The sequence below is a fragment of the Bombina bombina genome, chromosome 5, assembly GCF_027579735.1.
Source record: "Bombina bombina isolate aBomBom1 chromosome 5, aBomBom1.pri, whole genome shotgun sequence".
Taxonomy (NCBI): domain Eukaryota; kingdom Metazoa; phylum Chordata; class Amphibia; order Anura; family Bombinatoridae; genus Bombina; species Bombina bombina.
The window spans coordinates 615,364,152-615,378,548 of record NC_069503.1 but is presented as its reverse complement, the minus strand read 5'-3'; the positions used below and the strand labels follow the sequence as shown (position 1 = coordinate 615,378,548).

At 36.7% G+C, this 14,397-nt stretch overlaps 1 protein-coding gene across 1 annotated transcript in view; it reads left to right on the top strand.

Moving 5' to 3' along the window:
• Positions 1-3,509: 3,509 nt before the first annotated feature.
• Positions 3,510-14,397, top strand: part of OTULINL (OTU deubiquitinase with linear linkage specificity like) — a 209,111-nt gene continuing 198,223 nt past the window's right edge. The window contains exon 1 of the mRNA XM_053714576.1: positions 3,510-3,800. Coding sequence (XP_053570551.1) covers positions 3,689-3,800 — 112 coding nt within the window. The 5' untranslated portion in view covers positions 3,510-3,688. The remainder of the gene's footprint in view (positions 3,801-14,397) is intronic.

Sequence of the window (14,397 nt, the reverse complement as noted above, 5' to 3'; positions counted from 1 at the left end):
AGCAAGTGCTGTGTTTAAAATGCTGGTGCACGGTGCATACTTAAAGGGTCACTGAACCCAATTTTTTTTCTTTTGTGATTCAGATAGAGCATGCAATTTTAAGCAACTTTGTAATTTACTCCTATTATCACATTTTCTTCATTCTCTTGCTATCTTTATTTGAAAAAGAAGGCATCTAAGCTTTTTTTTGTTTCAGGATCTCTGGACAGCACTTTTTTATTGGTGGATGAATTTATCCACCAATCAGCAAGAACAACCCAGGTTGTTCACCAAAAATGGGCCGGCATCTAAACTTACATTCTTGCATTTCAAATAAAGATATCAAGAGAATGAAGAAAATTTGATAATAAGAGTAAATTAGAAAGTTGCTTAAAATGTCATGCTCTATCTGAATCACGAAAACAAAACATTTGGGTTCAGTGTCCATTTAAATACACTTTTGAAACAGCTATAGCTTTTATTAGAAGCATTTTTGCTAATACATGTATATTACAAAATTGCTTGTTCAATACCGAAATGCAACCATGTGGTTTCCAATTTTTGCTGGAATATCCCTTTAATTAACAGCTCTTGAGAAAGTGAACAGAGGAAGTCAGGAAACGTGTCAAGGTTTTGTTAATCTGGATATTCAAACTTGTATAGGGTCTGGAGCACAGGAGCATCCCATGTGTAGCGGAGTCCATGAGTAATGGCATCACATGCTGGAACGTAACGGTAAGAGTAACGAAGCAAATGATTGGGTGCAAGGATCTGTCGTTTTATTTTTATGTGCCTGATGTCTTGTACACTTGTTCTTTTGTTTATATCATTAAATAGGTGTTTGTTTTACTGCACAAGGTTTCTTTTTTTCTTGTGTATATGTATATGTAAATATTTGTGAGAGAAAGCATGTGAGAGTGTTTAATATGTCTGAGTGTGTGTTTGTGTGTGTTTGAGAGTGTGTTTGTGTGTGAAAAGAGTGTGTGTGTATGTGTGTATTTGTGAGAGAAAGCATGTGAGCGTGTTTAATATGTCTGAGTGTGAGTGTGTGTGTGTATGAGAGTGTGTTTGTGTGTGAAAAGAGTGTGTGTGACGTATGTGTGTGAGTATTTGTGAGAGAAAGCATTTGAGAGTTTTTAATATGTGTGTGTGAGAGAGTGTGTGAATGAGAGTGTGTGTGTGTGTGTGTGTGTGTGAAAGTGTTTGTGTGAGATTGAGTGTATGTGTGTGTTAGAGAGTTTGTGTCAGAGTGTGTGTGTGAGAAATAGTGTTTGTGAGAAAGAATGTATGTGTGTGAGTGACAGAGTGTATGTGTCTGTGTATTTGTCTATCTATCCTTGCTTCAGCTTGCTGACATCTGAAGAAAAAACTATTTTTAGTTAAAGGGACAGTAAACACCAGAATTTTTATTGTTTAAAAAGGTAGATAATCCCTTTATTACCCATTCCCCAATTTTGCATAAACAACACAGTTATAATAATATACTTTTTACCTCTGTGATTACCTTGCATCTATGGCTCTGCAAACTGCCCCCTTATTTCAGTTCTTTTGACAGACTTGCATTTTTAGCCAATCAGTGCTTGCTCTTAGGAGCTTCACGTGCCTGAGCTCAATGTTATCTATATGAAAAACATGAACTAACGCCCTCTAGTGGTGAAAAACTGTCAAAATGCTTTCAGATTAGAGGTGGCCTTCAAGGTCTAAGAAATTAACATATACAGTATACCTCCTAGATTTAGCTTTCAACTAAGAATACCAAGAGAACAAAGCAAAATTGGTAATAAAAGTAAATTGGAAAGTTTTTTAAAATTACTTGCCCTATTTAAATCATGAAAGTTTTTTTTTTACTTGACTGTCCCTTTAAGAGAACACAAGTAGCATATTCTTAATACAAATGTATAATAGAAGCATATTATAATTTTACCAGAGGCGAAACTACAGGGGGTGCAGAGGTCGCAACTGCGACTGGGCCCCTGAAGGTGGGGACCCAGCTTGAAAAAAAAAAAGATTTCTTTTTTTCTCAATAAAAAATGTTGACCTGCCACTGCCTGCACTGATATCATGTGAGTGTGACATGATGCCTCACTAGTGTCTCTGACTACAGGGGTTAGTGTTTCTGTTTTAGCCATTGGTGTTTATGTGTGTGTGTGTGTGTGTGTGTGTGTGTGTGTGTATGTATGTATGTATGTGACTGTGTGTGTATTTATGCATGTATATGTGTGTGTGTATGTGGAACCAGCAAATTAAAGACCTTGTTACTACAGCATGGGGGGAGGGGGTAAACAGTGTCACTATACAGTACAACTATATACAGTACGGGGGGGCTGGAGCATGTCACAGAGTACTGTGGTGGTCACTCTATAAAATATTGGGGGTGAGTAGGGTCAGGCCAGCGATCTCACCGGCAGATTACAGACTGTGTCACTAACTCACTATATACAGTACTGGTGGGTTAAACAGTGTCACTATATACAGTAATAGGGGGTCAGGCCATCTCACAGACTGTGGGCACAATGTAAAAAAAAAAAGATATGTATCAAATTCACCTTTTTTGGGGTGGGTAGGGTGTGTGTGTGTGTGGGGGGGTCCTTCTTAGATTTTTGCACCTGGGCAAAAATACATGAACACACACACACACACATATTTACATATATAAACACACAAACACACAAATACACACACACATACACACACAAACACATACATACACCCACATACACCCACACACAGACACACACATACACATATTTACATATATACACATACACATAAATACACACACACATACACAAACACATACATACACAAACAAATACACACACACACACATACAAACCTACAGAATTAGCTTTTTGGCCTTTCTAAAGAGCAGAATTTTACAGAAAAGCAAGGGGTATTTAATGCCCCTTCAAACTTTTATTGATTTCAGTTTAAAAGTGTGTTGATAAATTCATATATATTTGTCACATTTATATTACTTGTTTTAGTGAAGCTTCAGGTGACCCTATTAATGTTAGTCCTAATAAGTTGTCAGTACAGCACCGCTCCATAGATCTCATTAATCTATTTTTTTTTTTTGCTATCTAGAGCTGGCAGGTATTTTAACAGCACTACTTGATATCTGTGGTACTTACTACATCCCATGAATACTGCAAAGCACTTCAGTACATACAGTGTGGTAAATAGAATCCAACTGTTGCAGACTTTATAGCAGGACCAAGCACGGAAATAAGAAATGCATCATTTTATTTTTAAATTGCCCAGCAATAAAGCTTTACTTCTGCAAACCAAGAAGGAAAAATAGCATTCTGGCTCATGCAGTTGCCAAGAAAAATGATTATGCGGGTTATAATCAGCCCTTATGCAGTTTCCTGGCACCACAACAACTATTATATATTTAATATGAAGCTAGGCAGGACTAAGGGGCGTTGCAAAAGCCCAAAAACCAACCCATACCACTGTGATTGGTTATAAAACAAAACAAAAGAATGTAATGAAAAGGAAAAAGTATTTTGAAGTAGGAAGTTCAGACTGTGCCTGTTGAGCTGAATGTCAGAGTGGGAGGGGAATTTGTATGACTGCTGGATGCTATTTAACTAAGATATTCTTAAAGAGCCTTGGAAAAACTTTTGCAAACAGGTGGTTGGTTGACATAAAACAGAAGAGGTGAATAGTTGTGAAGGGACAGGAAGAGGAGAGAGCAAGCACTATGCACAAAGAACCTCTCTTTCAACAACTCCAGCAGGAGATGCAGTGTAACACAGAGCAGCAACGTGCAAATGCACAGCAATGTCTTTCTTCAGCCCATGGGGGGGCTGCAGGTAAGCACTGAGCACATACTCTGCACTGTTCTCTATAAAACACCTTGCCTGACTTCATACATTTGTTGACAGGTTTATGAACATCCAGCAAATTACAATATCACCTTTTTTTTCAAATGTAATAAACACTTTTTGAAATACCTCAATGTACAGAAATGTATTGTAATATGCATCCTGTTTAGTTGTCAGTAACAAAAGCTGTTTCTAAAGCTTCCTGTTTGCGCCTATACAGTACAGTACAATACATGCAGTATAGCAGGCGTAAGTGTGAATTCCTGAACTAGTTTAGGCAAGATGTTGCTCAATTTGTCAAAATAAGCTGAAGCAAGTTCTGATAAATGTGGGTAACTGGTTCAGAAATCCAATGTGTATCAAGCTAGATGTTTTTTTTTTCTCCTGTAATTAATAGCATAATGCATGGGTTGACAAACCTGTTTAAAATTTAGGAGCCAGTAAGAATATTTAAGAGCCAGACAATGGTATTGTATAAAGATCTGTGGAGAATAACCCAAAAAGTTAGGAGCCAGGTGTAAAATTCTAGGCGCCAGTGGCTCCGTGGCTACTGGGTTTGTCGAGTCCTGGCATAATAACTGTATTTTGAGATAAACCACTCCAAGAATGTACTTACAAGATCACCCTACACTTTAACAAATACAGGCTTAAAATAGCATGGGAATTTGAGAACGTTTCTATTACTGGTGAGAAAGTTTTCAGCTTTGTCTTCTCTATGGTTTTCAGGAGGGACATTCAACTATATATATATATATATATATATATATATATTATATCTTGAATATACAGCACTTTTTAAAGATCAATTATAGTGGGGGGAAAAAATGAATGCTCTAATTTTATCACTAGGGATAGCAACCATTCAAAGAGGGTAAACACATAGTTAAAATACCTCTTGTGACTTGCAAAGCACTCCTGGTCAAGCCGAATCTGATGGTCACCCAATCACCAGTGATAGTCACACAACTTGGTTGTATGACTGCCGCTGCTGATTGGGTCAGTGGTTGTGTCTGTGCAGGACCAGCAGTACTCTGCAGCTCCCGAGTTGTACTAAAACTATGTATTTAACCCCATTTTTGTTTTTTTTTTCAGCTCATAAACTTCAATCTAAAAAAAGGGTTTGAAAATGTATAAAAGTAAGCATTTTAGCATTAACCATCAATAATAATATGAACAACATTACGCATTTCAATTTTTTACTTTCATAATTCATATAAAGCATGCAATTTTAAGCAACTTTCTAAATTACTCCTATTATTATTATTCTTCAGCACCTGTGTAGTGCTTGCTAATTGGTGGCTAAATGTAGCCACCAATCAGCAAGCACTACCCAGGTGCTATACCAAAAATAGACTGACTCCTAAGCTTACATTCCTGCTTTTCAAATAAAGATACCAAGAGAATGAAAAAAAATTATAATAGTAGTTAATAAGAAAGTTGATTAAAATTGCATGCTCTATCTAAATCATGAATGAAAAAAAATTGGGTTTCATATCCCTTTAACTGTAGAGAAGTGGAAACATAAAAAATATATTCCACAGAGTTTGAATTAAAGGGACATTAAATACATTTAGATTATAATACAAAATGTTTAATTAAATGTAGCAAAAAAAACAACAACTTTGCAGTATACTTTAATTTAGCATTTTGTCCCCTTAAATATTATAGCTTTGTTCCCCTTTTCCTGTAATTGTTGGGCTTTCCAATGCCTGTTAAAAATAAAAGTTTAGACTCCAGACTTTACAATGTTTTATTCCACACCGTCAGGGGCTGCAGACTTTAGTAACTCATTTATAAATGTCCCTAATTAGCCACAGCAAATAAGGAAACCTAGCTGATATTTAAACTTTACATTTATTGTTTCAATATTTACTCAACTAATATAATTAAAAAAAATACATCTGCAAATGATGTTCCTTTTAAGGGCTGTGTAAAATGAAGTGTCTTGGATAACAAACATTTTCAACCAAGCATATTAAAGAGCTGTAACAAGATATTCACATTTATATTAAAAGGCAGCAAATGGATGTTTTTATACAACTGATACTGCAGTACTTGTGCTTACTGGTTGATGGGGACAGCTTCCAAAGCCATTAAAAACATTAAAATGGGTTTACTGAGCACTTAAAGGGCCATTATAGTGTTAAAATGAAAAGTTCTAATTTGTTAGACCATGTAATTTTATCACTTGTAACCCGACAAAGCGATGTGTTTAACCCTTGCAAATGGGTAAAACTCACAGTTAAAGTACAACCCGGTGTCCACGGAGTGCTCCTGGTCCCAAGCAGAAACTGCCACTGATCCAGTTAGCAGCAGCGCTAGTTGCACGACTTAACTTTGTAACTAGCACTGCAGTGTCAGTTTCGGCTCGTGACCAGCAGCGCTCTGTTGGTCCCAATCAGTACTTAAAATCATGTTTTGTGGGGGTTAAACACATAGCTTTGCAGCATTGCTAGTGAAAAAATTATGTGCTGTAACAAATTAGAGCATTCAATTATATCTTTTTAATGGCCAATTAAAAGATCTTTTTATCATAAACAATCTTGTGCAAACATTTTAATATTCAGACTTTTATTTTATAGGAATACAATAATATCCCTTTAACCCCCTTAAAGTGAAAGTCAATCGTAGCATTTTACAAACGCTAGTGTTGACTATTGAAACAAATAAAGGGGACTTTCATTCATGAAGTATAAGATACTTCATGTAGAAAGCTCCTTTATTTGTTTCAATCTATTGCTGTTCTTAGCTGCTACAACAGCCCACGGCTAAAATAAATCAAACATTTTTGTTAAGAGGTGCAGGGCCAGATTTCCCATTAGGCACAGTAGGCATGTGCCTACAGGCACTTTGCAGTGAGGGGCGCCTGCCTGTCAGTAAAAAAAAAAAAAAAAAAAAAAAATTTTTATGAGGGCATTTATTTTAGTAAGAATTGTACTGCCAGGTGCCTACAAAGTCAAGTGTTTCATTGGGAATATGTTACAGCAGTTGAGGGAGCCATGAAGGAGAGAGGGGCAACGATTAAAACTAAACTCCTCCCATTTTCACCAGGCATGTTTAGTTTCACTTTTATTTTATGTACTTCTGTTGCCTCACACAGCAAAGCTCCATGCTGATGTGGTGCAGAAACTTTTTGTTGAGGAATGAAAGCTTCAGAACAGGTTAGGACTGTACAAGGCTTCTAATGCTGCCTAGAATGAAAACATAACAAGCAGAGCACTTTAACCCCTTGGCTACCAGAGAGGGTTGCAGTGTATTCACTTGTTATGTGCTGTATTCCTTTTTTATAGCCATGAGTTTAAATTCTGCTTTAGGATGAATGTTTTTGTTCTATAAATGCCTTGGAGGTGTGGAGGTAATGTGGCACTAGCTGCTCTGCTCTTTATTACAAGATGCCAATTGTGATTTACAGCCTTTAGGGCACTTTGACAACAAAGTTTGTAGACTGTAAGGCTGTAAAATGTGTATGTGTGTAAACCACTCACATGGCATATTTGTTTGTATGTATGTATATGTATGTTTTTATATATATATATATATATATATATATATATATATATATATATATATATATATATATATATATATATATATATATACACACATACACACACATCACACACATATACAGGGAGTGCAGAATTATTAGGCAAGTTTTATTTTTGAGGATTAATTTTATTATTGAACAACAACCATGTTCTCAATTAACCCAAAAAACTCATTAATATCAAAGCTGAATAGTTTTGGAAGTAGTTTTTAGTTTGTTTTTAGTTATAGCTATTTTAGGGGGATATCTGTGTGTGCAGGTGACTATTACTGTGCATAATTATTAGGCAACTTAACAAGAAACAACTATATACCCATTTCAATTATTTATTTTTACCAGTGAAACCAATATAACATCTCAACATTCACAAATATACATTTCTGACATTCAAAAACAAAACAAAAACAAATCAGTGACCAATATAGCCACCTTTCTTTGCAAGGACACTCAAAAGCCTGCCATCCATGGATTCTGTCAGTGTTTTGATCTGTTCACCATCAACATTGCGTGCAGCAGCAACCACAGCCTCCCAGACACTGTTCAGAGAGGTGTACTGTTTTCCCTCCTTGTAAATCTCACAGTTGATGATGGACCACAGGTTCTCAATGGGGTTCAGATCAGGTGAATAAGGAGGCCATGTCATTAGATTTTCTTCTTTTATACCCTTTCTTGCCAGCCACGCTGTGGAGTACTTGGACGCGTGTGATGGAGCATTGTCCTGCATGAAAATCATGTTTTTCTTGAAGGATGCAGACTTCTTCCTGTACCACTGCTTGAAGAAGGTGTCTTCCAGAAACTGGCAGTAGGACTGGGAGTTGAGCTTGACTCCATCCTCAACCCGAAAAGGCCCCACAAGCTCATCTTTGATGATACCAGCCCAAACCAGTACTCCACCTCCACCTTGCTGACGTCTGAGTCGGACTGGAGCTCTCTGCCCTTTACCAATCCAGCCACGGGCCCATCCATCTGGCCCATCAAGACTCACTCTCATTTCATCAGTCCACAAAACCTTAGAAAAATCAGTCTTGAGATATTTCTTGGCCCAGTCTTGACGTTTCAGCTTGTGTGTCTTGTTCAGTGGGGGTCGTCTTTCAGCCTTTCTTACCTTGGCCATGTCTCTGAGTATTGCACACCTTGTGCTTTTGGGCACTCCAGTGATGTTGCAGCTCTGAAATATGGCCAAACTGGTGGCAAGTGGCATCTTGGCAGCTGCACGCTTGACTTTTCTCAGTTCATGGGCAGTTATTTTGCGCCTTGGTTTTTCCACACGCTTCTTGCGACCCTGTTGACTATTTTGAATGAAACGCTTGATTGTTCGATGATCACGCTTCAGAAGCTTTGCAATTTTAAGAGTGCTGCATCCCTCTGCAAGATATATCACTATTTTTGACTTTTCTGAGCCTGTCAAGTCCTTCTTTTGACCCATTTTGCCAAAGGAAAGGAAGTTGCCTAATAATTATGCACACCTGATATAGGGTGTTGATGTCATTAGACCACACCCCTTCTCATTACAGAGATGCACATCACCTAATATGCTTAATTGGTAGTAGGCTTTCGAGCCTATACAGCTTGGAGTAAGACAACATGCATAAAGAGGATGATGTGGTCAAAATACTAATTTGCCTAATAATTCTGCACTCCCTCTATATATACACATACACACACATATCCCTTTAACTGTAGAGAAGTGGAAACATAAAAAAGATATTCCACAGAGTTTGAATTAAAGGGACATTAAATACATTTAGATTATAATATAAAATGTTTAATTAAATGTAGCAAAAAAACAACAACTTTGCAGTATACTTTAATTTAGCATTTTGTCCCCTTAAATATTATAGCTTTGTTCATAGTTCATGGGCAGTTATTTTGCACCTTGGTTTTTCCACACGCTTCTTGCGACCCTGTTGACTATTTTGAATGAAACGCTTGATTGTTCGATGATCACGCTTCAGAAGCTTTGCAATTTTAAGAGTGCTGCATCCCTCTGCAAGATATCTCACTATTTTTGACTTTTCTGAGCCTGTCAAGTCCTTCTTTTGAAATTTACAAAAAATTTTTGTGCAGATATTTACGAACAGGTAATTAGTGAACCAAAATTTAGCTAGCGTAACTATTCACTCCTGAGTTGGAGTCCCACCTTTCGCGGGATACACTTAGCTACAAAGATATTATTTCCAACAATCCTGCTTAATAGACAGATCTTTAGTGCAGAGGTAATCCATACCACATCAACAACTCATATAGGTAACTGTTGTAAGGTATACTTGATAATACACAATGGCAAAAAGCCGGGTAAGTATCATATCACTCACCCTCCTTATCCGTAGCGGTATTCGTGCCTCTGTCACACACAACAGGTGAGTATTGCTGTTGTAGGCTGTTCTGAACTCCGGAACCATTCAGGCTCTCCTGAACCCGTAGCAAAACCAAAATGTAAGTCTAAAACAGATTCACAGTTCCAGGGTAGAAAGGAGAGAGAGGGGAGGTTTTGGTATAATAAAACATGTACTTTATTAATGTTTCTTAAAACAAACCGGCACAGCAAACAGTGAGATACTTCTGCTGACGCGTTTCCTGCCTCACTGGCAGTTCATCAGAGCATACGGATAGTAACTTACACAGCTGTTAAATCACTTGCAACAATGTATAACAGTGATAGCAAATACCAGGATATCACAAAAACCAAAGAAATGTGACATAAATGTGATAAAGTAATGAACGTGACAAGTGATAAAGTATACTTAAATAAACTAAATGCTTATAAAAGTTCATATAAGGATATGTATGTTCTTCCACAATCTTCACGCTTCTATTTTCTTTTGATCCTCATATGAAAAGAAAGAAAGAAATGCCACATAGCGTAATTCTGTAACCTTTTCAAATGTAAAATGCGTGTGTACAAGTGCTTACTCACATGGGATGGAGCTATAGCCAAGCTCAGGTTTATGCGCACACCCAATGTTATACTGTTGGGTAAACAGTTGCTTGAACCGGATATTTGAATAAAATGGATTTATTAAAATATAAGTATAAAAAGCGCCACAAGAGCTGCAGAGACCACCAAATACAATCGGATTGGCAATACAATCAAGTAATTGCTCAAATTGAGCTTATACACAATGCTAGAGACCGTGGTAAGGAGTGCAGAAACTTAACCACACAACCTCCCCCTTAAGAGTCCAGCATATGTTGCTCTCCTCACTGGTGTGCAGATTCTTGGAAGGACGCCAAAGAACAAGAAACAATGGATCCAAAAAGACAGAAAGGGACTAAGCCCGGTAAAATAATATTGGAAGAATATAAATATATCTAATCAACATATTTGCAGACTATTCCATAAGTATAAAAGGTAAATACTAATTATAATAGCGAGTCTGCAAACATATTTCTAGGGGTATAGTCATAAATATAGCGTGTCATTTTGAAAATAAGACAAAATTGGCAGAAATAGTCTATTTATAAATTTAAGTGGATAGATATTTATATATACACAGAATCTATTCTAGAACAATATTGTTAAACAAAGATCAATCGGTGTTTGGTCTCCAACACTTGCAGACTGGTATGTTCCAAAATTAGGAAACTTAAAATAAAGCTTTCCTCTCAATAGTGGAACATTTTAGTCATTATAAGTATATAAAAACAATAGTAAATGTTCTACATCTGAAGAAGATGGAAAAGAAGAAATCTTTATAGTGACAACCAATAACAATTTACCCAATGTGAACATAATACTCAATTTATCAATAAAAAGTTTCACATCACTGATTTTGTTTATTCCACAAGGGTGACCAATCTAAAGTGTATAGATCCAAAAGATCTCTCTTTTACTTAGGGCATGGTACCTATCACCTCCTCTAACCCCCAGAGTGACCTGTTCTATGCCTTGGAACTTAAAATGATTCAATCGGTTTTCATGTTGGAAAAAATGCTTAGCAACTGGTGTCTTAGGGGTCTCAGCCTCTAGGGACAGTAGATGTTCCCTAATCCTGTCTTTCAGAGTCCTAGAGGTGAGACCCACATATTGAAATTTACAAAACATACATGTTACAAGGTAAACTACAAAAGTTGAATTGCAGTTGATCTTGTCCCTTATTTTATATGTCTTGCCTGTATTGGTAGATTTGAATATGTCTCCTATAATGACATATTCACAACTTTTGCAAGGTTTTACTCCACATCTGTGAAACCCTACATTAGTGGGTAACCACTGACTAAGTGTGACTCTTCCAGAGCTTAGTTTAGGTCCAAAGTTTTTTCTTAAGTCATCTCCAATAGTGTCAGATCTACTCGCAATAAAATTACAACTCTTAGAAATGTCTTGAAGATCTATATCTCTCTCTAGTAGTGGTAGTCTAGTTTTGATTATACTGCATACCTCACTAAACTGTTTACTATATTTAGTGATAAAATTAATGCCTTCTCTCTTTTTGCTTTTATTGTCGGTCCCTGTCTTGTCTTTCAATAAATCATTTCTATTAAAAGTGGACACTAATGTCGATATTTCTTGCAATTTAGTTGCATCATATCCTCTATCTATCAGTCGTTTTGTTAGGCTATCTGCATGTTTCCAATAATCGTGTAAATTTGTGCAGTTACGTCTGAGCCTAATGTATTGTCCCTTAGGTATCCCTTTCTTAAGGTGACCTGGGTGTGAGGAGTCAGCTCTCAGAATGGTATTTCCGCTGATCTCCTTCCTATACACTTCTGTGATTAACTCATTGTTATTATGCTTTAAGAGTACATCCAAGTAAGGTATACTAGTGTCTGATGTACTATAGGTAAACCTTAAATTCTGATCATTGAGGTTGATGAACTCAACAAATTGCTCAAGTAGTTTGATGTCGCCTTCCCAAATCAGAAGAACATCATCTATGTAGCGTGTGTACAGTATTATGTTCCTCTGGAAGGGATTGCAGACATCAAAAATTTTCATCACTTCAAAATTGGCTAAAAAAGGTTTGCATACGAGGGGGCGAATTTCGCCCCCATCGCTGTCCCCCTCAGCTGTAGAAAAAACTCACCATTGAATATGAAATAATTTCTATTCAATAGAAAGTTAATGGCCTGTAGGATATAATCTATAAGCTTATCATCATAGCCTGAGTATCTCACGAGCATATTTTGTATAGCTTCAATACCCAGAGTATGTGGGATGCAAGAGTAGAGTGAGACTACATCTATAGTCACAAGATGATAGTCTTAACTCCACTGTACATCTTGTATTAATCTGATAAGATGTGTGGTGTCTCTAAGGAACCCTGGTAGTGCTTGTACAATGGGTTGTAGTTGTGCATCTACCCATTGACCCAGCCTTTCTCCCAGGGAGCCAATAGCAGAAATTATTGGTCTCCCTGGGGGAGTCTCAAGGGATTTGTGTACCTTCGGTAAGTATTTAAAAACAGGTACCCTAGGGTTCTCTTCAAAAATGAATTCACTAGTTTTAGTAGACAGAATAGAATTTTCAAGTCCTAAATCTAAAAAATGTTTCAGTTCCCTTTAAAACTTGGTTGTAGGGTTAAATGTTAGTTTTTTGTAAGTGTCACTATCCCCTAATTGTCTGTAAGCTTCAGTGAGATAATCTTTTACATTTAACACAACAATAGAGCCGCCCTTATCAGAGTCAACGATTGTTATATCTTGGTTATTTTTAAGACGTTTCAATGCATGTAGTTCTTTGTTGCTCAGATTTCTATACCTGTGTGAGTCATCATTGTCATTTCTATTTACTTTTTTATGTAACGACACCAAATCCTGCTCTAAGATAGAGTGAAACAATTCTATAATATCGTTCCTTGCTTGAACAGGATAAAAATCACTAGGTCTATGTTCTTTAATCAATTGCTGTTTATTCACTCTGTTATCAATGTTTGTGGTATTACTTTGTAGCTCACATAGGGACACTATGTCACACAGATCATTGAAATTACAATTGTCACTTAAATTGACATTGGCCCTTTGCGTGTCACAAGGTAAATCTGACACATTCAAATTTTTAAAATGCTTTCTCAGTGTTATCTTTTGCACAAATTTATTGATATCAAGAATTGTGTCGAATAAATTAAAGTCTCTTGCTGGTGAGAAGCCTAGTCCCTTAGTGAGAACAGAAACCTCATGTTCATCCAACTTGGTAGAAGACAGATTAATTATTTGCCGCTTGTGTAATTCTTCTTCTTCCACTGTGTTCTGCGGCTGGGATATCTTGTAACAGCAGGGTTTTTCCCCTGTAGATCTTCCACTTTTTCTTTGTTCTTTTCTTTTTTGTGTTCCACAGTGGTTACCCCGTTTTTTGGCCTCGCTCCTAAAGCTGAATCTGAGTCCTCATTAGCTTTAATCGGTGTTGAAGTAATTGGAGCTGAAGCCTCAGAGGTGGCCGATGTTGAAGCCAAAGCTGAATTATTATCACTGGTCATAACTGTACTTTCGAAACTTGAGAATGTCACTTTTTTGCTGTTTTTGTTGTTTTTGTGACTCCCTTTATTTTTGTTATTCTTTTTCTGTGATCTCTTTTCAGTATTCCAACTATATACAATGTTCAGATCATAGTCACGTGTGTCCCTTGTGTATTTCTTATATTTATGCTCAGAGAGATCCACACTTAGTTTTTCTAAAGTCTCATCCAATTGGTTTTGAAAGGGCAAAAATCTATCATCATTTTTTAAAGGCTCTAGTTGTTCTTCTAAACTCTCAAGTTCTAATAGTATGTTCTTTCTTTGCTCCTTTTTGAATGTGACCAGTTTTTCCATTAATATCAATGAGCAATCACTAAGAGACTGATTCCAGGATGCCATAAATTCTGGGTACTCTTTGTGGAAGGCCGGATACTTTTTCATTCGTAACCCCCTTGGGATTTTCTTTTCTTCTAAATATTGTTCAAGGAATTCTATGTCCCACCAAAGTTTCAATTCTTTTATATGCACCTTTTATTTATTCATGAACAAAGATCCCAATTCAACTTTATTCTCAACTGTTGCTGTGCCTTTAAATAATTGTTCCATTCTCTCTCTCCTCTGTTTATCATTACAAGCAGCCATA